This window comes from Artibeus jamaicensis, unplaced genomic scaffold, assembly GCF_021234435.1.
Source record: "Artibeus jamaicensis isolate MK-2021 breed Jamaican fruit bat unplaced genomic scaffold, CSHL_Jam_final contig_777, whole genome shotgun sequence".
NCBI classification, from domain to species: Eukaryota; Metazoa; Chordata; class Mammalia; order Chiroptera; family Phyllostomidae; genus Artibeus; species Artibeus jamaicensis.
In genome coordinates, this window is record NW_026521966.1 from 654,265 (window position 1) to 675,620 (window position 21,356).

A 21,356-nucleotide genomic window follows, 5' to 3' on the forward strand; every position below is an offset into this window, starting at 1 on the left:
AAAACCGGACCCAGTCTTCCTTCAGCCTCTTTTTATGGCTTTCCGCCGTGTGGAAACATGCCAAAAATTAATGTTTAGGCTTGGTATTTGTGTTTTTTCTGTTTATATTGACAACATGGTGGTGAATAGCTCTGGATAATTTCCAGTAAGTCATAAAGTTGTGGGGATAATTAACATGAGGTGTTAATTATATAAACTTGAGCCTTGACAAAATCGTAGTTCTCAGAAATGAATAAAGTATTTTAGAAATAATGCTTTTGCTTTTATTCCACATTATCTGAAACAGTTTAACCCTTAGTGTATGGAACAGATACACTTTTCTTTGTGTTTTCATGTGTTTATGTCTTTACTCAGTTTCTGCGTCATTCTTAGTCATACACAATAATTTCTTAGATACTCGTTTTTTCTTCAAGGAAAATTACTGTTATTTTAGATAATTACTTTGTGCAATTAATGTTCTTATAATTGTTTCTGGCTAGTATTTCAGAATATTTTGATAGTGGGGGCAAAGTGATACGAAACTGGTGTTGAGAGACTAAAGATTTCTTAAATGACTTAAAATTAGCATGACTAGGTTTTTTTCTCCATTATTTAGACTACCAAATTGTTAATTTTTGTGAGTGTTTGGTAATCATGAACATCTTCACAACTTTTAAAAGTACTTTAATTGATATTATCTACTTGATTTTTTCATGTACTTAGAAATTTATGCAGAAGGGTGTTACCGATATTCTGGCCTAATGGCTTATGATTTCCTTAAAGTCATGCAGCTGGTACATAGTACAGTTAGATCTCAAATCCAGTTGTTTGTGGCTAGTTGACTTAGTTATTTGCTCTCTAAAAGATATTGATAGCTTTGAAAAGATGAACAGTTCTTTTGCATGAATGTCTCATAACTTTTAGATAGCAGTAGAAAACAAAAAGAAGTTGAGAAACAGTAGCAGACAGGGAAAGTTATGTAAGAAAAAAATAAGAGTTAATATCCAGTATATATAAAATACTCTTCCAAATTAGAAGAAAAACAGCTTATTAGAAATACAAATGAAAAATATCATCAAAAAGGAAATACTGGTCATTAATAGTTATATGAGAAGATACTCTCAATCTTTCTATTAATAGGTAAATAAATATTGAAACTGTTGCCCTGGCTGGTGTGGCTCAGTGGATTGAGTGTTAGCCTGTGACCCAGAGGGTCGCTGGTTCAATTTCCCAGTGGAGGCACATGCCCCAGTAGGGGGCACCCCAGAGGCAACCACATACTGATATTGCTCTCCCTCTCTTACTCCCTCCCCCTCTGTCTAAAAATAAATAAATTAGATCTTTTAAAAATATTGAAACTATTACCACTTTCTACCCATGATGTTGGCAAAAATTTTAGAAAATGGAAAATAGTGATTATTGCTAAGGGTATGGGAAACAGACATATCCCTCTATACTTTTGGTAGGTTCATCTTTTTTGGAAGATGGGTTAGCCAAACAGATGTCCTTCCTAGGCTTAAATCATGTTATAGGCACACCAGATAATGTTTAAAAGATGGTAAGGGAGTGCTGAGAAGTTGATTCTAACTTTAAAAACTTGTATCCAGTAACTGCCATGTTTCTTTTATTAACCATTTCTTAAATGTTTACTTGTGCAAGGCACTGTACTAGTAAGCATTTTTAATACATTGTTTTATCATTGAAACAGCCTTCTGAGGTGAGAATTTTTATCCATTTTGTATGGATGGATGTGGAATTGAGGCCATGGAGGTTAAGTAAGCTCATTTAGCCAGTGGGTAAAGGCTTAAATTTAGCTCTAAAATTATGGCCTTAATCCTTATCTGATTACATAATTAATAATTTATTTGTGATACCCAGCATACCTTGAATTTTACCTTTATAAATATTTTCAAGTTAATTGTCAAATTTAATGCTTAGCTTCTTTATTAAAATGTTACCATTATAAATTTGGTGCTTGTTTCTTCATTTCAGTGCCAGCCTGATAAATGCGAGTCCTTCATTAATAGAAAGTTTTTTACTTTTTTCCCAGAGGATCTGAAGAGACAAAATGCAGTGTTACAAGCTGCACAAGATGATTTGGGACACCTTCGAACACAGCTGTGGGAAGCCCAAGCAGAGATGGAGAATATTAAGGCCATTGCCACAGTTTCTGAGAATACCAAACAAGAAGCTATAGATGAAGTAAAAAGACAGTGGAGAGAAGAAGTTGCTTCACTTCAGGCTGTTATGAAAGGTAAAGGCAAAGAAAGTTAGATATTTTATGATTTTCCAAGATCTGATTCTGATTATTGAGAACATTTTCAGAGTTTCAATTGTGACTTTATGTATTACTATCTTCAAGATGTACTGTCATTTTCAAAATAAAAGTCAGTCATATTGTATATGGGTATGCCATCTGTATCTTTAACAGATTTAATAATGGAAAATTATTGGATTGGCCAAAAAGTTCATTTGGTTTTTTCCATAAGATGACTCTAATGGGAGGGAGGTGGGGAGCACTAGGGGGGTGGGCTGGGATGGGAGTAAAAAACAGAAAACTGTTCTTGAACAATAATTAAATAAATTAAAAAAAAGATCATTCTAGTAGCTCTAGTTGCCTAGTTAAAAACTTCTAGTAGCTCTAGTAGCTCTAGTTAAAAACTTCATTTGAAACAGTTTTGTTAGGTTGTATTGTGATAGCTGTCATCAGCATGCGTTTAAAAAAAACTTAACAAAATTGGTGAATTTTTATGTAGTCACTTTAATATTGAAGATGGAAGAAAATAAGTAATATTTTTGACATATGGTTTATTATATTAAGAAAGGTAAAAATGCAACTGAAATGCAAAAGAAAAAAATATTTGTGCAGTGTATAGAGAAGATGCTGTGACTGACCGAACATGTCAAAAGTGGTTTGTGAAGTTTTGTGCTGGATGGTGCTCCATTGTCAGGTACACTGGTTGAAGCTGATAGCGATCAAATTGAGACATTAATTGAGAACAATCAATTGAATACCATGAGGGAGATAGCCGACATACTCAGAATATCCAAATCAATAAAGTTATTGGTGAAAATGAAAAATGTCTCTTACTTTATGGAAAAAACCATACGGATTTTTTGCCAACCCAATATAATGAGAAGGTTAAAAAGATTTTGCTTTAAATGAGAACTATAGTTCATCACAAGGTTAAAGCAGGGCTTCAAAATGGATTTTCTTACAAGAGTCAGGCAAGTACTGTCAATGAATAAAGCTGTATGGGCACTAGGGAGAATGTGGGACTAGAGAGACCTCCTTTGCAAAGAGTAAACTTACTGTTTACACTTACTAGTTCCAATTCATTATGGTCCATCCAATTCAGTGTTATCATATCTTTTACACTTTTAAGAAAAATTTGGATTTTTATATGCAATTTTCATTGCAGTTTATGATAGCATGGCTTGTGGGTTAAAATAGGATTTATGGACTGCTGGCTTAGTCTAAAGGAAGAGAAGTAATTTGGTCTACCTGCTGTTGGCACGAATGCTTACTTCCTGCAATTTCTGAGAAAATGATACTGAAATGATGTTGCCCCTGAATCTTTGAGTTTCTGAAATTAATTTTATTGTAAATGTGAGATAGTGTTACCGTATTTTTAGGACTATAAGACACACCTAGGTTTTAGAGGAGGAGAATAGGGGAAAAATTTTTGAAGCAAAAAATGTGGTAAAATATTTAATAACCTGCAGCCCCACTCCACTGTCACCCCCTACCCCCACAGCAAGCCAGGCAAGCTACATTCGGACTATAAGATGCACCCCCATTTCTCCCCAAATTGGGGGTGTGTCTTATAGTCCGAAAAATATGGTAACTTCCCCCCTCCATCTTAGCAGTTGTGTGTCATTTTTGTCTTAGTGCTATTTGCGAGAAGGCAAGTTAAATTTAGCCCTATTTCTGAGTTTGTGGCTATCACCTTCGGATTACTGTGAGCCTCTAACAATGCTTACTATAGTGGATTACAAAAATAGGAGTTCATTTTCCTTACAGAAAAAGAAATCCAGAGGTAGGTAATCTAAAACTGGTTATAGTGGTTCCACAATGTCCTCAGTGTTCTAGGCTCCTTCAGTCATTCTGTTCCTTCATCCTTAGTATGTGGTTTTCAACCTCATTTTGCTTCATGGCTGAAAAATGACTGCTCCTACTTCAGTCTGCCTCAGAAAAGGAAACATTGGCCAGAGTATGTAACCTTTCCTAAGCTTTCCTCATCTGTAAAATAATATTACACAGGTTTATTTTAAGATTAGATGATGACTTAAAGTTCTTAGCAAAATTTCTACACGTAATAAGAAATGGAAATGTAGGTTAACTTTTTTTAGTGAATTAAAAGATTTCTAGAACTTAAGCAGAAGCTTTTAATATAACTACTTAAATTTTCATGTGTCAGAACGTAGTTGTTTTTTTTTTTCCAGAATGCTTAGACATTAAATATTTGTTGGTGTCTTGTAGAAACAGTTCGTGACTATGAGCATCAGTTCCACCTTCGGCTGGAGCAAGAGCGAGCACAGTGGACACAGTATCGAGAATCTGCAGAGAGGGAAATAGCTGATTTAAGGAGAAGGCTGTCTGAAGGTCAAGAGGAGGAAAATTTAGAAAATGAAATGAAAAAGGTATGAAGGAATGTATTTATCTGTAGAAATATTTGAGTCCAAATGCCAGATGCTTTAATATTACTAGAGTAATAGATGTACTTTTTACATTTTCTGTTAGAGGAATTATTTAGACATGAACCTAAGTATAGTACTGGATACTGTATTTCGCCATGTGTAATGGTTACATACCATGGGTATAGTAATAGGTATAATAATCCCATGCATAATATGCACAAAATGTGGGTGTGTATTATACATGGTAAAACACAGTAATTGGATGTCCTTCCCCCATATTGTGTATGGGAAACTCCCTCACCTTCTTCAAATCCTTGACTAAATATCTCTTTATGAGGTATATTTTAGCCAGACTGTTTACCATTACAGCCTATCCATCTTCCTTTTATCACCCTTTTCCTATTCTAATTTTTCTTTTTCCATAGTGCATATTTTATGATATACACAGCATTTACCAGTTTATTATGTTTATTATTTGCTGCCTTCCTCTCCTTGCTAGCATGTAAGCTCCTTGAGGAAGGAGTATTGCTTATTTGTGTATCCTAAATGTCTACAATAGTATCTGGTATATAGGTGCTCAAAAAATGTTTGTTGAATTAGTGTTGTTTCTTGATCATTGTGTCTAAACCAAAGCTTTAATTTAGCCTTTTTCCTTAATATACCTTGGTTCTTTATGAAGAATGTACTGTGTATTACATTTGAACATATTACCATAAGATGCCTGAACATAAACCAACTAAATACAAAGTGAAACATTTTATCATTGAGATAATTTTAAAATCTTTTGTCCAGTTTGGTTAAACTTTACATTGTTAATTTATATGCATACATATATTTTATTAAAAAAATTTTTTTGGTAAATTTTATTGATTATATTGTTACAATTGTCCCAAATTTTTTTCCCTTTGCCACTGTCCACCGGTACCCCTGCCCTCCTGTGATCCCCCCCACTGAGTTCATGTCCATGGGTCATACATGTGAGTTCTTTGGCTTCTACCTTTCCTATACTATTCGTAACACTCCCTTATATTGTTTCACCAGTTATGCTTGATCCCTGCACCTTTTCCCCATTACTGCCTTCCACTTCCCAGCTGATAACCCTCCAGAGAATCCCCATACCTATGATTCTTTTCCTGTTCTGGTTGTTTGCTTAGTTTTTTTTTTAGGTTCAGTCGTTGATAGTTGTGAGTTTGTTGTCATTTTACTGTTCATAGTTTTTATATTCTTTTCCTTAGATAAATCCCTTTAACATTTCATATAATAAGGGCTGTGTGGTAGAGAACTCCTTTAACTTGACCTTATCTGGGAAGCACTTTATCTGCCCTTCCATTCTAAATAATAGCTTTGCTGGATTGAATAATCTTGGATGTAGGTCCTTGTCTTTCATGACTTGGAATACTTCTTTCCAGCCCCTTCTTGCCTGCAGGGTTTCTTTTCAGAAATCATCTGATAAGTCTTATGAAAACTCCTTTGTAGGTAACTGTCTCCCTTTTTCTTGCTGCTTTTAAGATTCTCTCCTTATCTTTAATCTTGGCTAATGTAATTATGATGTGTCTTGGTGTGCTTCCTTGGGTCCAAGTTCTTTGGTACTTTCTGAGCTTCCTGGACTTCCTGAAAGTCTTATTTCCTTCCCCAGATTGGGGAAGTTCTTCATTATTTGTTCAAATAAGTTTTCAATTTCTTCCTCTTCCTCTTCTCCTTCTGACACCCTGTGATTGCGATGTTGGAACATTTAAAGTTGTTCCGGAGGTTCCTAAGTCTCTCCCCATTTTTTTGAATTCTTGTTTATTTATTCATTTTCTGGTTGAATGTTTATTTCTTCCTTTTGCTCCAAACCATTGATTTGAGTCCTGGTTTCCTTCCCTTCACTGTTGTTTCCCTGTACATTTCTCTTTATTTCTCTTTGCATAGCCTTCATTTCTTACTGTACTTTGCAGCCATACTCAACCATTTCTGTGAGCATCCTGATTACCAGTGTTTTGAATTCTGCATCTGGATAGGTTGACTATCTCCTTATCACTTAGTTCTGTTTTTGGAGATTTGATGGGTTCTTACATATGTAATTTTTTTTTGTCTCTGTTAGAATGTAAGGGGTGGTGCTTTAGGTATTTTCCAGGGTGGGCAACCTACTTCGTTGCATTGTGGCACCGTATGTGGGGGAGGGATGCTAGTGAAAACAGTTCCACTTGCTTGGCTCTCAGCCGGCTTTCAGTCACTTCCTCTGCTACCCACAAGCAAATTTGGCCTTTCTGATATTGAGCCCTGGGTAGGTGGGTTTGTTTATTTTCTAGGACCCTGTGGGTCTCTCCAGTGAACTCTCCTGTGAGGCTGGCCATTTCTCCTGCTGCCACAACCCACATGGATTTTTACAGCCAGAGGTCTTGAGGCTTTGTTTCCCATGCCAGAACCCTGGGTTGCATGGTCTGTCTCACTCCTCAGTTGTTCCTCCCAGCTTATCTGCGTGCAAATGTGGGACCCTGGTCCATGAGCCGTGGCCTTACCCATTCCAGTCTTCCAGTTGTTGCCTTGCCATGGGCACTCTCTGCCCTGGCTTCCTGTCTCCTCCTGGTCTAGATGAATGTTTCTACTTTAACTTCTTGGTTGTTAGACTTTAATACAGATTTTCTGGCAGTTCTGGTTCTATTTTGTTTTTAAATTTGTTGTTGTCCTACCTTTGTTTTTGCAAGGAGACAGAGTGTATCTACCTATGCTCCATCATGTCCAGAAACTCGGATTTTGACTTTTCAATGAGATTAATAATATTCTTGTTCCTAATTTTTAATCTGTATAAGGACTACTTTCATTTAGTTTTTTTTAGTTATTTAGTTCTTTTAATCTACTTTTTAAAAAGGTTTTAAAAAATTTGTTTATCTTTAGAGGGGAAGGGAAGGAGAGAGGGAGAGAAATATCAATGTATGGTTGCCTCTTGTGCGTCCCCTGCTGGGAACTGGCTTGTAACCCAGGCATGTGCCCTGACTGGGAATGGAACCATGATTCTTTGATTCGCAGGCCTGTGCTCAATCCACTGAGCTACATCAGCCAGGGCCAGTTTTTTTTAATAATATGAAAGTCATCTGAGAACCAAACACCCAAAACAAAAGCTTGAACTTTGAGGAATAGTTTTTTTCCATTCTCTCATTTCTGAAAAATATTTTAATTCAGCATCTTCACTAGGATCTGACAGTCTTCATAGTTATCTAACATAGTTATCTAAAGTAGACACCCTTCTCTCAAATTGAGATGAATTTATATTTGATGCTATCATTGGAAGTTTTATTCCTAGCCCTAGTCCCAACTACCCATCCATATGAGGTTTTTTCTTTCTTCTAATATATTCATATCCATATTCGTGATTTCCACAATCTGCCACTTTTTTTCATTTTTTAAGTTTATTTTTAAAATAAAACTTAATTTTATAGAACTCTTTTTGATTCACAGAAAACTTGTGGTGATAATACAGAGTTCCCCTATACTCCACACTCAGTTTTTCCTATTAACGTTGTACAAGTTTGAAAGTGTAAACACACACACAGACATGATTAAGTTTCTCACCAGTTTACTAGTTTTTGAGACTAGTTGGATGGATGTTGTTTTCTTTTAATCTGTTTTTGAGAATAAAAACAATACATTTTTAGAGATCGTTCTTTGGGTTTGTGTCATTTAAATATCAAAAGTAAAATGATATATAAAGTACCCTGTTTAAATAACTGGATGATAGCTTTTTAAAATTAAATTAAACTATTTATTTATTTATTTATATTTTAAGCATTCAAGTAGTTTTCTGCCTTTTACTCCCATCCCAGCCCACCTCCATGGATGATAGCTTTTTTATAGCAACATAATTTTATCATATTTTAATATTTCCTAATGTTTAAAAAAGAGTCTTTTTAGTAGTCATAAGAAATTATGGTTTAATTAATTTAGTAACCAGGATTATAAAAAAATTGTTATGTGTGTTTCCTTTTATACATAAGGTACTTTCCAAGTCAATTAATTAATTACAAAGTCAAAATTGTCATAGTGAATTTATTTTCCTACTTCCAAATTCTAAATGGAATATATGCAAAAATTATGATTATGACTTGACATTCAAAGTAATGCAACATTTATTTATTTAAAGATTTTAAATTTATTTCTAGAGAGAGGGTAAGGAAGGGAGAAAGAGGGACATAAACGTCGATTGGTTGTCTCTCTCATGCCCCCATTCAGGGACCTGGCCTGCAATCCAGGCAGGTGCCCTGACTGGGAATTGAATGGGCAGCCTTTTGGTTTGCAGTAGGACACCCAACCCCCTGAGCCACAGCACTCAGGGCCAAAGCAATGCAACATTTAAAAGTTAGACATGGTTCTGTTTTGCGAGTGCCTGGTAGACTTATTTATTATACTAATTTTAAATAACTGGATGGATCAGAGTTTCTTAGGAAAAGCAATAAATCAGTAAGTTAAAGTATTTCATTCTTTTTAATAATCATAGGCCCAAGAGGATGCTGAAAAACTTCGGTCTGTTGTGATGCCCATGGAAAAGGAAATTGCAGCTTTGAAAGATAAATTGACAGAAGCTGAAGACAAGGTGAAAGAGCTGGAAGCCTCAAAGGTTGTGAAACATTATAATTCATTTGCTTAAAACCCAAGATTCTGACCTAATGCAATGAGCAAAAGTTAGAATCACTAAGTGGGTAAAAACTGTAATTTAGATTATGAATCTTAGGAATCTTGCTTTGTTTAAAATGCAAAAAGAAAAAAGAAAAAAAAATCCTGAGAGTAGATTTTGTCCCTGTGGTATTATCAATAATCACAATAGTGATGCAAGTACTGCTTTGTTACAGAGTTAGTGTTTGTTTTCTTATCATAATGAGACCCAATCTAATTCATTTTCTTATTAAGGAAAATAATAAGCTGGTCGAAGTCAGCCAGTAATTGATTTATTTAGAGATGATACAGTTATATTATGGCTGGATTTGTTGGCCATACAGAGACAATAGAAGAAATACAAAGGGAGTATTAAAAATTTTAATAACTAATTAAAAGAAAGTAGGAAAGAAACAGTAAGGAAAGAGATAGTAAACAGAAGTACAACATAGGAATATAGAAATGTAGAAAAGGGAATGTATCAATAATCCGAGTAAAGTAAACTGATAATCAATTAAAAGAGCTTGTATGTTAAAAATTTAACTTTATATGGCTTATAAGAGATACACCTAAAATAAACCTACAAGGTGAGATTGGAAATAAAGGGCTATTTAAAGATACGCCATGTAAAATCTAACCAAGAGAAAGTTGATACAGCAACTGTAATAATGAAACAGGTAGGTGTAGGGGAACAGAATTAATGGAGATAAAAAAGGACTCCATCAATAAATAATCCATCAAAAAGAAAAGGTAGTCATGAACTTAAATTCACCTTACATAGTCTTGAAATATGTAAAGCAAAAAGTGACAAGAAGAAATTGACATTTCCCAATTATAATAGGATATTTAAACTGATCATTAGAAAGTGATAGTGCAAGCAAAAAAAAAATTAGTAGGGATATAGAAGTTTTGAGCAACATGATTAATTTAGCTATTAGACACATAGACTCCCTGTACCCAAGGAAGAGACTGTTTTTTATACTGTAGTAAAACACAGTAGGTAAGAGCTCAGCATTAATTAGCTGGGTGACTTTGGGAAAACAACCTTGCTGTATTTTAGTTTTCTCAGTTGTAAAATGGGGGTAGTAATATAGCCTGTCTCATAGGGCTATTATGAGGATTATAAATGAACACATCAGAGCACTTAGGATAGTGCATAGAATCAAGTATTACTATTTTTAGATATATTATACTTTTCATAAGTTCACAAAAGGAAGTGCCAACAAATTTCAGAGAATTGATGTTATACAGACCAAAATCTCTGATCACAGTTTATTAAATTATTTACATTAAAATGATACCTAAAATGAACTGGAAATGAAAAAAAATTAACTTATATGGAAAAAGGAATTATAAAATATTGAGTGATTTGAATATTTTTACTCAAGAATCTAAAATAAGAACAATAATATAGGCAATATGGTTGGATGAAAATAATACATATATGAGCCTATTTTAGTGAAATAAGAAGGCCAAAGAAAAACGAGAAAGGGAATACAATGAAAAAATGGAAGAAATAAGATAGACAAACCTCCAATGGGATTAATCAGGAGAAAAGAAAAAAACTCAAATTATTAGAAATAAAGGGAACATAAGTATAAATCTGTAGAGATTTAAAAATAATACTATGAACAGTGTCAAATAAATTTGAAATTAAATAAATTTGATGAAATGAAAAAGTTTCTAATAAAAGATACTCAAAATTGTCTCAAGATAAGATAGGGAAGTAAAAGTGGAGAGTAACTATTAAAGAAAATGAATTTATAGTAAAAAATTTTCTTTCTCCTGTTTCCTCTCCTTCAAAAGACATTGGATTCAACTGGTTTTTGCAGGCAAGTTTTTTCAAGCTTTCTGGAAAGAGATAATCCATATATTTTATAAAATGTGTTAGAGAATAGAAAAAGAGTGAGAGCTCTCCAAGTCATTTTAGAGACTTGCATAACTTCATTACAAATGAGCACACATATATCCATAGAAAGGTAGTATAAGAAAAGAAAACTAGATAATCTTATTTAGGAATACAGAAAAAAAATTTTCAATGGTGTAGTTAAAAAAACAAACAAACACAGCATGAACCAATGACCCAATGAAGTGTATTCCCTGGAATTTAAGGATGGTGTATCACCAGAAAACCCATTATTATGATTATGTACCACATAAGATTGTAGGAAAAGAGCAGTATATTTTGGATTCAGAAAGGCATTTGATAAACACCAATAACGTAGGATAGGGCTATTTATCAAGCCTTCATCAAATATCATAATTAATGATGAATGTTTAGCAGCCAAGTAAGTACAGAAACAATATGAGGAGACCCATGCTCAGTGATTTTGTTCAGACAATACAGTTAGACAAGAGAAAGAAATGAGGCATGAGAACTGGAAAGAAAAACTGATTTGATCATTATATAGAAAAGCAAGAGAATGTACAAACAGGTTATTAGAACTAGTAAGAGTTTAGAAAAGTTGTTCCAACAAGATCAACATACAAAAACAATAATGTTTCTGTACCCCAGTAATAGCTAAATAAATAATATAATGGATGGGGATAAAAGATCCATTCACAATAGAAGAAAGACCAAAATAATACCTACAGTAGTCCCTGCTTATCCACAGGTTCACTTTTTGAGGTTTTAGTTATCCAAAGTCAACTGCAACCCAAAAATATTAAGCGGAAAATTTCAAAAATAAAAAATTGATAAGCTTAAAATTGTTTGCTGTTCTGAGGTGGTGAAATCTGATGTCTTCCTGTTGCATCCTGTCCTGGATATGACTCGTCTCTTTGTGAAGCATATCTATGTTGGACCTGCCTGTTAGTCACATAGTAGCCATCTCCGTTATCAGTATCACACTGTGGTATTACAGTGCTTATGTTCAAGTAACCTTCATTTTACTTAATAATGGCCCTAAAGCAAAAGAGTTGTGATGCCAGCAGTTTGGATATGCCAAACAAAATCTATAAAGTATATACATACACTTTACCATACACTTTAGGGATACCATTTTACTCTAATGATACAATATTTTTTTCTGTAGCAAAAAAACTGTGGTATGTGTATGGTTTGGTACTATCCTTGGTTTCAGGCATCCACTAGGGGTCTTAGGATGTGTCCCCCACAGATAAGGGGGGACTACTTCATATAATTTACCTAGAATACATAAAAAATGGGCATGATCTTTACGAAATATACAGGGTGAGGCAAAAGTAGTTTACAGTTGTTTGTGTGGAAAATAATACAATTATTAATGGATTATAATACAAGAAAAAACTGTTCTGTGTATTCACAGCTATAAGTGTACTTTCATATTAAAATGAAGGTCTAAATACATGTGTGTTCCTTAGTGAAAAGATAATGTATTATAAAGCTGGAAGTATACTTAGGAGCTTGACAGTGGTGAAGGAACCTGGATACCATGGAGTATTTTGCAGATGCAGCTGTAAACAGGATGACCTTGATAGGAACTCAATGGATAAATGTAGCGAACTGTAAAGAAATCATTGTGTAATTAGCCAATGGCTAGAAGGGAAACAAAACTTTGAAGATGAGTCTTCTGTCTCTTTACTTGCTGCAAGTAAAGAAAACTACCTTCCAACAACAAGAATAGCAGTAACAAAGCAGGCAGTCTATCCCCAAATTAATCTGTAAATTCAATATTTCACTCAAAAATCCAATAAGGAACTTAGTAAGTAGATTCCAGTATGAATTCATGTAGACAAGCATAGGATCAGAAATATATCTAGCAAAAATTTTAAGAAGGAAGGTGAAGAGACTTGTCTTACCTACCAGATACTTTATAAAAAACTACTATAATTAAGATAGTTAGATATTGGTTTAGGGATAAGCAAATGGACCAGTGAAACAGACTAGAATGCCCAGAAATAGCATCATATATGAAAATTTGATATATGACAAGAGGCATCACTAATCAGTAGGAAAAGAAAGGATTATTTGAAAAAAGCTTTTAAGAGTAATTATAAATGTGGGATTAAATGAAATTAGCTTTCTGTCTCACACTTTACAAATACTGATTTTAATAATGAAAAACCATAAGAGTGAAAAGCAAAATTTTGAAACTTTTCGGTGTTAATAAAAGAAAATGGAGACTTCCGCCAAGATGGAGGCATAGGTGGAGACACCGTGCTTCCTCACACAACCAAGTTTAGAGACAACTAAATAATAGCAACAGAAAACACAGCCAGAACACAGAAAATTGAACTTTTCAGAAGTCCGATAACAACAAATTCTTCAGCCTGACCGGTAAGAGGGGCGAAACCAGCAGCTGGCAAAGTGGGGTAGCACAGGAAAACTCAGTCAGATGGACTCAGGCGCGTGGAACCCAGGCGCAGGGTTGGACCTGGTGGGCAACTCAGCAAGCAATCGTGGGGAAACAGCGAGGGAGTAGGGCTTCGGGTTGACTGTGGTTGCGCATTCATGTGTGGATAGACAAGCGAGGGAGTGGGCGATTGGCCGAGAGCCAGCAGCCCCAGCGGCAAGCAGCAGCGGAGGGGGCCGCCATTTCCCTGCTCTGACCCCGCCTCCACATGTAGCGTCATACCCCAGAGACTCTGAGTGGCCCTGCCCCGGTGAACAACCTAAGGCTCTGCTCTTCACCCAGCTGTGAGAAACAGCAGAGGGGGTCGCCATTTCCCCGCTCTGACCACGCCTCCACATACAGAGTCACAACCCAGCAACCTGGGAGTCCCAGGCTCCGCTCCTCATACTTAACAGTCACAAACAGACCAAAAATGGCTGAAGAAGATCTCAAAGCCCCAGAGCCTATAAATCTAAGCAATGAAGAAATAGCAAAACTCTCAGACGCACAGTTTAAAGAACTGGTGATCAGGATCCTCACAGAACTGGTTGATTATAGCCACAAATTAGAGAAACATATGAAGGCGAAACTAATTGAAATGAATGGAATTGCACAGGACACCAATAGCGATGAAAAGGAAACTGGGACTCAAATCAATGGAATGGACCAGAAGAAAGCAAATAATGGCCAAACAGAAAAGAGTGAAGAAGCAAGAATTCAAAAAAAATGAGGAGAGGCTTAGGAACCTCCAGGACATCTTTAAACACTCCAACATCCGAATTATAGGGGTACCAGAAGGGGGAAAGGAACAGCCACCAGTGGAAAACTTATTCGAACAAATAATAAAGGAGAATTTCCCCAATCTGGCAAAGGAAATAGACTTCCAAGAAATCCAGGAAGCTCAGAGAGTCCCAAAGAAGTTGGACCCAAGAAGAAACACACCAAGGCACATCATAATTACATTAGCCAAGATTAAAATGAAGGAGAGAATCCTAGAAGCAGCAAGAGATAAGGGGACAGTCACCTACAAAGGAGTCCCCATCAGATTGTCAGCAGATTTCTCAAAAGAGACCTTACAGGCAAGAAGGGGCTGGAAAGAAGTATTCCAAGTCATGAAAACCAAAGACCTACAACCAAGATTGCTTTACCCAGCAAAGTTTTCATTTAGAATGGAAGGACAGATAAAGTGCTTCTCAGATAAGACCAAATTAAAGGAGTTCATCATCACCAAGCCCTTATTATATGAAATGTTAAAGGCACTTATCTAAGAAAAAGAAGTTAAAAAAACATGAACAGTGAAAGGACAGCAAACTCACAGTTATTAACAACCACACCTAAAACAAAAGCAAACTAAAAGGACAGCTAGATCAGGAGTGGAAACATAGAAATGAAGATCTCAAGGAGGGTAAGCAACAGGGGAGTGGGAGGAGGAGAAGGGGGAGAAGGTACAGAAAATAAGTAGCATAGACAGTAGATAGAAAATAGAAGGGGGGGCAAGAATAGTATGGGAAATATAGAATCTAAAGAACTCGAGACACATGGTCATAAACTAAAGGGGGGTAGGGTGGAGGGGAATGAAGGGGGGGAATAGAACAACTGTAACAGCATAATCAATAAAATAAATAAATAAAAGAAAGAAAATGTTACCTAAGTACAAAAGCTTTTGAAATGAGACAGTAATATTCACTGTAAATGAAGATTGACAATTTGCCTACCTAAGAATATCAAACTTCCCTATTAAAAGAAATCTCACATAAAATTGAAGAGCTATAGACTATTAGAAGATATTTGTCTATACCTCAAATACCTAACAAACAATTAGTATCTGAAATTAATAAAAATTGCCTAGTTCATAAGTGACAAATGGCCCAGTAGAGAAACAGGAACATGAGCAAGCAATTCATAAAAGCAATTCATAAAAAATCACAATTGCCAAGGAATGTAAAAAGATACTGAACCTCACTAGAAATCAGGGAAATGTAAGTGAAAATGGGATGCCATTTTATCCTAACCAGATTATGTCTTACCAGTACAAATTTGTAGTGTTCACTACTGGAGTGTGTGAAAGTCTTCCTAGTTCCAGCTGCTCTTGTCAAGTTAGAGCCCCAGTTGACTGTTTTGAGATTCTCAGGGCTCTTGTTGCTCTCTCTTAGTTTCTTTTGCATAGACACTGATATTACTTAAGTCCATGTAGGTAGTTTCCAGTGGTTTGTCCCCACCTTCTGTTTATCACTTGTTGTTGTTTTTTCTTTTGTTTTTTTTGTAGCTGTCCATGTGGTTTTGGTTTTGTTTTTTTAGTAGTTCTTGCAACCTTTGTTAGAATGTGTGAAATTCAAGGAAATTCACATACTGTGCCACCATTTTCCCAGAGTTCTGCTCTGTAGCTTTTGAATGTTAGAAGTTATTAATTATTGAGCCAAATATTTGTTCTAAGAAGTAATAACTGATAGAATTAGTGGTTATATTACCACCATTTTATATCTGCCATATTGACTCTTACCATCAACTGAATTATCACCCTCTCCAGGTCATAGGGAAAATGCCTCACAACAGCCAGCACTTTGTCATGCTTGGTTAGTATCTTTTTTTTTTTTTTTTAATGCTCATCCGAACACATGCTTATTGATCTTACAGAGATGGGAAGGGAGGGAGAGAGAAAGTGAGAGAAACATTGATGTGAAAAAGAAACATTGATTGGTTGCTTCTTGTATATGCCCCAACCAGGGACCAACCTTGTAACCTAGGGCATGTGCCCTGACTGGGAATTGAACCCATGACCTTTTAGTTTATGGGACGTTGCTCCAACCAACTGAGCCACACTGGATATAGTATCTTTCTGATTGGCCGACAACCTCCAGTGAAGCAAATGGCAGCTTTAAATAATTATTTTAGTCTGTGACCAGTACTACTCTATTGTACTGACAATAGACTAGGGGCGAAGATAAGATTAGTCAGTTATTTAATGTTTCAGCTATTTCATGTTTGAAAAAGTGGGAAGGTAAAAGGCATGAAATGACCTTAAAGATTAAATTAGACATAACCATTTGAAAAAGTTGTAAGTTAACTAAATGACCATTGGATGGACATTTTCTAAGACAGGATAAAATAAGTAGTTCTATAATCACTTTCTAGGGCAAGATTGCATTTTATTTTGGTTGTAACTATTTCAGATTTATACTAAATTGTTTATATTTGAACATTATAGCTGATTGTTCAACAGAAATAAAAGTTTTTAAAAGATGTGATTTTTAAGAAGTATTCTGCATTTGCCTTCAAGTTTGTGTTTGTACTGTATGAGACCAATTATTTTTTTCATCATGACTTCCTCTTTTTTCCTTCCATGGATACATGTATCTGTGAAAATGTTTCCTTTTTATAAATTTAAGGCACTTGGAATTACCTCATTAGAAATAAAAAGATGCAAACTTATAAGGCTATGGGTACTGTTTTATCTCTAGACAGCAACTACTGTTTAAAATAAAAACAACAACTTGGTGTTGCTGAGTATGTGATAAAATGAGTCTATGGGAATATAAATCGGAACTACCTTTTTGAAAAGTATACAAAATTGTTATGTATAATCTCAGTTATTTTTTATATTTACTCATGATATGATTATAATGTCTACTATTAATTATTTTTTAAGTTTTCTATAGTAAGTATGTAAATTTTAGTTTAATAGAATTGTGTCTTGTTTCAGGTTAAAGAACTGAATCATTATCTGGAGGCTGAGAAATCTTGTAGGACTGACCTAGAGATGTATGTAGCTGTTTTGAATACTCAGAAATCTGTTTTACAGGAAGATGCTGAGAAACTGCGGAAAGAATTGCATGAAGGTAAATATATATTCTGTATATTTTTCCTCTTAGTCTCTAAGAGAACTATGATATTGATTAACAAAATAATAACCAATCTTAAAATACCAATCCAATATATTAGTGATTTAATTTAAGCTTCACAGTTAGTTTGAATATTCCCATGAAAATCTGGGGATGTGAGGTCTGCTAAAGATACTTAGACTGTTACTGACTTCTCTTTCTTCCAGGACTCTAGTAATAACTTCACAGGGCATGAGCTCTTGAATAAAACATGATAGAGCTAGACCATTTTTGCATAGACCATTTTTGCTCTTAACCCATTTTGATGGAGGCGGATTAGCAAAAGTGCATATGGGACAGAGGACAGATAATATATTCTGGTGTCCTTAAATAACATTCCTGTTTATAAGGGACAGTTTTTTTTAAATTAATTTATTTTTAGACAGAGGGGAAGGGAGGGAGAAGGAGAGGGAGAGGAACATCACTGTGTTTGCCTTGCATACATCCACTACTGGGGACCTGGCCTGCAACCCATGCAAGTGCCCTGACTGGGAATTGAACCGGTGACCTTTTGCTTCACAGGCCCATGATCAATCCAGTGAGCCACACTGGTCAGAGCTATAAGAAACAATTTTGATTTCACTAGTCTAGTAGCAGAGTGATGCAGAAATTGACTGTGTTTTCCCAGGAATGAGGAAGAAGGTGTGTTTCAGTATGTGTTTCACTAATTTTTTCCTCATTAAAATAAAAATGTACTTTTGTCTTGCATTCTTCTAGTGACTCCTATATACCTGGGGTTCCTAACTTTTTTGTGTCATGGACTCTTGGCAGTTTCGTGAAGCCCTTTCAGAATAATGTTTGTAATCCATAAAATATGTGGCATTACAAAAGAAACCAATAACACTATTTAAAAGTTATCAAAATATAAATAACTGCAAACTTATGGTATAGTAATAAATGTGCTATTTCAGTAACGCATTAAATAACAAGGTCTAGTAGCAGGTTTGATAACTTGTAATTTCGAATTACTGATGAGCATAAGTATTGATATTAAGATATCTGTGGCTTCTGTTTGTGAGCAGGTCATAGGGATTATTATACTTAACTTTGATTGGTTGCCTACATTTCATAATTGAAGTAAATGATAAATTTCAGTTAGTGGTTAGTGAAAATAAAGATCTAAGTTTTTTCTTCTTCCACATGCATGGGCTCCTTTGAAATCTTATACTTTCAGGTTTTGCTAGAAATGTATTTTAATATGCATTTTAGGACTGTGGTGATAGGGTCTTACAGTGAATACTTTTGAGTATATCAAATACTGTGAAAAATATAGCTCTTCCGTAAATTAGGTTTGTTTGTGAGTTCCCTCCCCCAAAGAGTGGAAAGTTGAAATTACAGAAGTGTACAGAATTATTTCATAAAATGTTATGAAAATAACACAAAGTTTGAATGAGCCTTTGGCTTTCAGGAAACATTTTTCAGATGTACTGCTGTGAAAAAGACCCCCTAACTCTGAAAGGGTATAAAAAAAATTTATGGTTAAGCCATGTGCCCCAACCCTTCCAAAAATAGTGTAAGACTGCCAAACCTTCCTAATATGTCTGGAAAAGTATCTGAGAAGTTTCAGTTAAATGAGTACTGGGATAAAGGAATTTCCGTACTGAAACACACCAGAAAATAGTATTTGAATGAAAGAAGACAGATAAAAGATTAAGCAGCAGTGTAATGACAGCTTTAATTGGTGGAGCTAGATTTGCAGCCAAGTTAGTGTAGTAGTTGCGTATCAGAGGTGCTAGGATTGGATGGAAGTGTATGAGGTAGCAACAGTGCCACAGATAGGCTTCTTCAAAGAAGTTGTTCTTAAGTGGAGTTTTGAAAGATAGATAGGTATTTTTCAAAGCTGAGCATAACATTCAAGGCCATTTGCATGTGGTATAATAAGGTAAGGAAGTGAAAGAAGTGTAGTTCATCAGAATTAGGATACAGGAGTCAGTGGTGCGAAATGTGAAACAGGAGAGGTGGACATGGTCCAGATCACTGAGACCTTGTGCTGAGGATTTTGGATTTTATCCCATGGGCGTTAAGGAGTGTCTGAGGGTTAAAAAATCTTTTTTCTTAAAAAAACTTTATTGAGATATAATTCATATGCCACGAAATTCACTCTTTTAAAGTGTAAATTCAGTGGTTTTATTCTGAATATATTCTAATTTCAGAACATTTTTATTATTCCAAAAAAAATTATGTATCCATTGCCAAACATCCCTGTTCTCTCCTCCATTCCAGTTCCTGGCAGCCACTAACCTATCTTTTGTTTCTGTACATTTGCCTATTCTGGATTTCCTTGTAAATAGGATTATACAATATGTGGCCTTTGTGATTGGCTTCTCTGAAGGGTTTTAAACTAGTGAGTAATAATATTAATTTTGCATCTTGGAAAGTTCATTGTAATAGCAGGGTGGAGGATAGAATAGAGAGGGCAAGACTAAGGGCAGGAAGAATATCAAAGGGACTACTGTTGTAGTTGTCTAAATTACCAGGGCTGATCTAAGGTAGAAGATGGCTGCCCCATAATGCACAGGAGGCAGCATTAGTAGACTTCTGTTGATAGTAGTTTTCTGAATGTGTTGGGTGAGGAAAAGTAAGAAATATGAGTTGTCTCTTGAGTTTCTGGCTTGGGTAGCTGAGTAGGTGGACATAGAGGATGATACTACCTACTCTTTTTTCCATAGAAGATGGTTGAGCCAATGAGAATCAACAACATAAATATTTACAAATATTCTTGGATTTATTCTTAGAGGTCAGAATTAAATGGGCTCAAGGATTTCTGGGTAACAGATATATCAGACTGTATTAAAGAGAGTTAGGGATGCTTACTAAACTTTTGGCCTTTAGAGCAATGTTTCCCAAAATGTATTCTCTAGAAACTTTTTATGAAAGTGACATTATGGAATTTTTTTTTTGTCAAAGAAATTTGGGAAATACTGTATTGCCTACTATTACAATTCAGTGTTTTTGATTGGGGGATTCTTACAGTGTGCCATCTCTTGGAGCAAGAGCGACAACAACACAACCAGTTAAAACATACGTGGCAGAAGGCCAATGACCAGTTTCTGGAATCTCAGCGTTTGCTAATGAGAGACATGCAGCGAATGGAGATTGTGCTAACTTCAGAGCAGCTCCGACAAGTTGAAGAACTGAAAAAGAAAGATCAGGTGAATAGCATTTTTGTAGGAATTAGCTTACTTTTTAAATTGTACACACTAATCCACCCACAGATATGTGACTGCATTACTTTATGCATATTAGAGGTTGACTAAAGCCTGAAATAAGGTGCTGTATGACATTTTCAAAAACACCCTAGCTGCATTTGAAGGATTTTGTTTTTCAGTTTTAGAAATGGCCTTGCCTGGGGGAAAAAACCATTTAGAAGTGATCTGCTTCAGAGACTGCAGGGTGCAACAGTGCATATTTCTGGGAAATATTTTCTCTATAGTTCTGTCCAGTTCTCCTAGGGCTCTTGAAGTGTGTTTATCCAGGCCAGGTCTTCATGACGTTGGTCTAAAAGCTTTATTAGAAGGTGACAGGGAGGGGATGGAGAAGCGGAGTGATAGGTAAAGGCAGGGGTCTAGAGTGCTGCATATCCAAGGTTCTGTTTGCCTCATGTAATTTAAAACATTATTTAAATCACTTGAATAATATACAGATATATCCTTATGCTAATATTTTGTTTTGTTTTGTTTTTTAAGCACAAGGTAAAGTTATAAAGTGGAAAAGATGCTTCTTGATAACCTCCCACACCTCCTTTCCCAGAAGTAACCACTTTTTAAGTCAGGAGTAGTCAGTTTGGAAGGTAGTCTTCCAGACCATTTCTATGTATTTATTGCAATACAATTTATTGGTGTACTTTTAGGAAATTTTTTTTTCAGTTTTCTCTTAACTGGTATCATAGTTTAAGTATTTATAACTTATTTTTCTC

The 21,356-nt window shown here is 35.3% G+C and overlaps 1 protein-coding gene across 2 annotated transcripts in view; it reads left to right on the forward strand.

Moving 5' to 3' along the window:
- The window catches only part of RABEP1 (rabaptin, RAB GTPase binding effector protein 1), a 111,333-nt gene that overhangs the window by 39,278 nt on the left and 50,699 nt on the right, over positions 1-21,356 (forward strand). The window contains exons 3-7 of one of the 2 annotated variants that reach the window (XM_037144254.2): positions 2,030-2,233; positions 4,463-4,623; positions 9,095-9,214; positions 17,263-17,398; positions 20,414-20,592. In XM_037144254.2, coding sequence (XP_037000149.2) covers positions 2,030-2,233; positions 4,463-4,623; positions 9,095-9,214; positions 17,263-17,398; positions 20,414-20,592 — 800 coding nt within the window. Of the gene's footprint in view, positions 1-2,029; positions 2,234-4,462; positions 4,624-9,094; positions 9,215-16,089; positions 16,136-17,262; positions 17,399-20,413; positions 20,593-21,356 lie in introns of those variants that run through there. The other variant, XM_037144255.2, reaches the window with a different exon arrangement.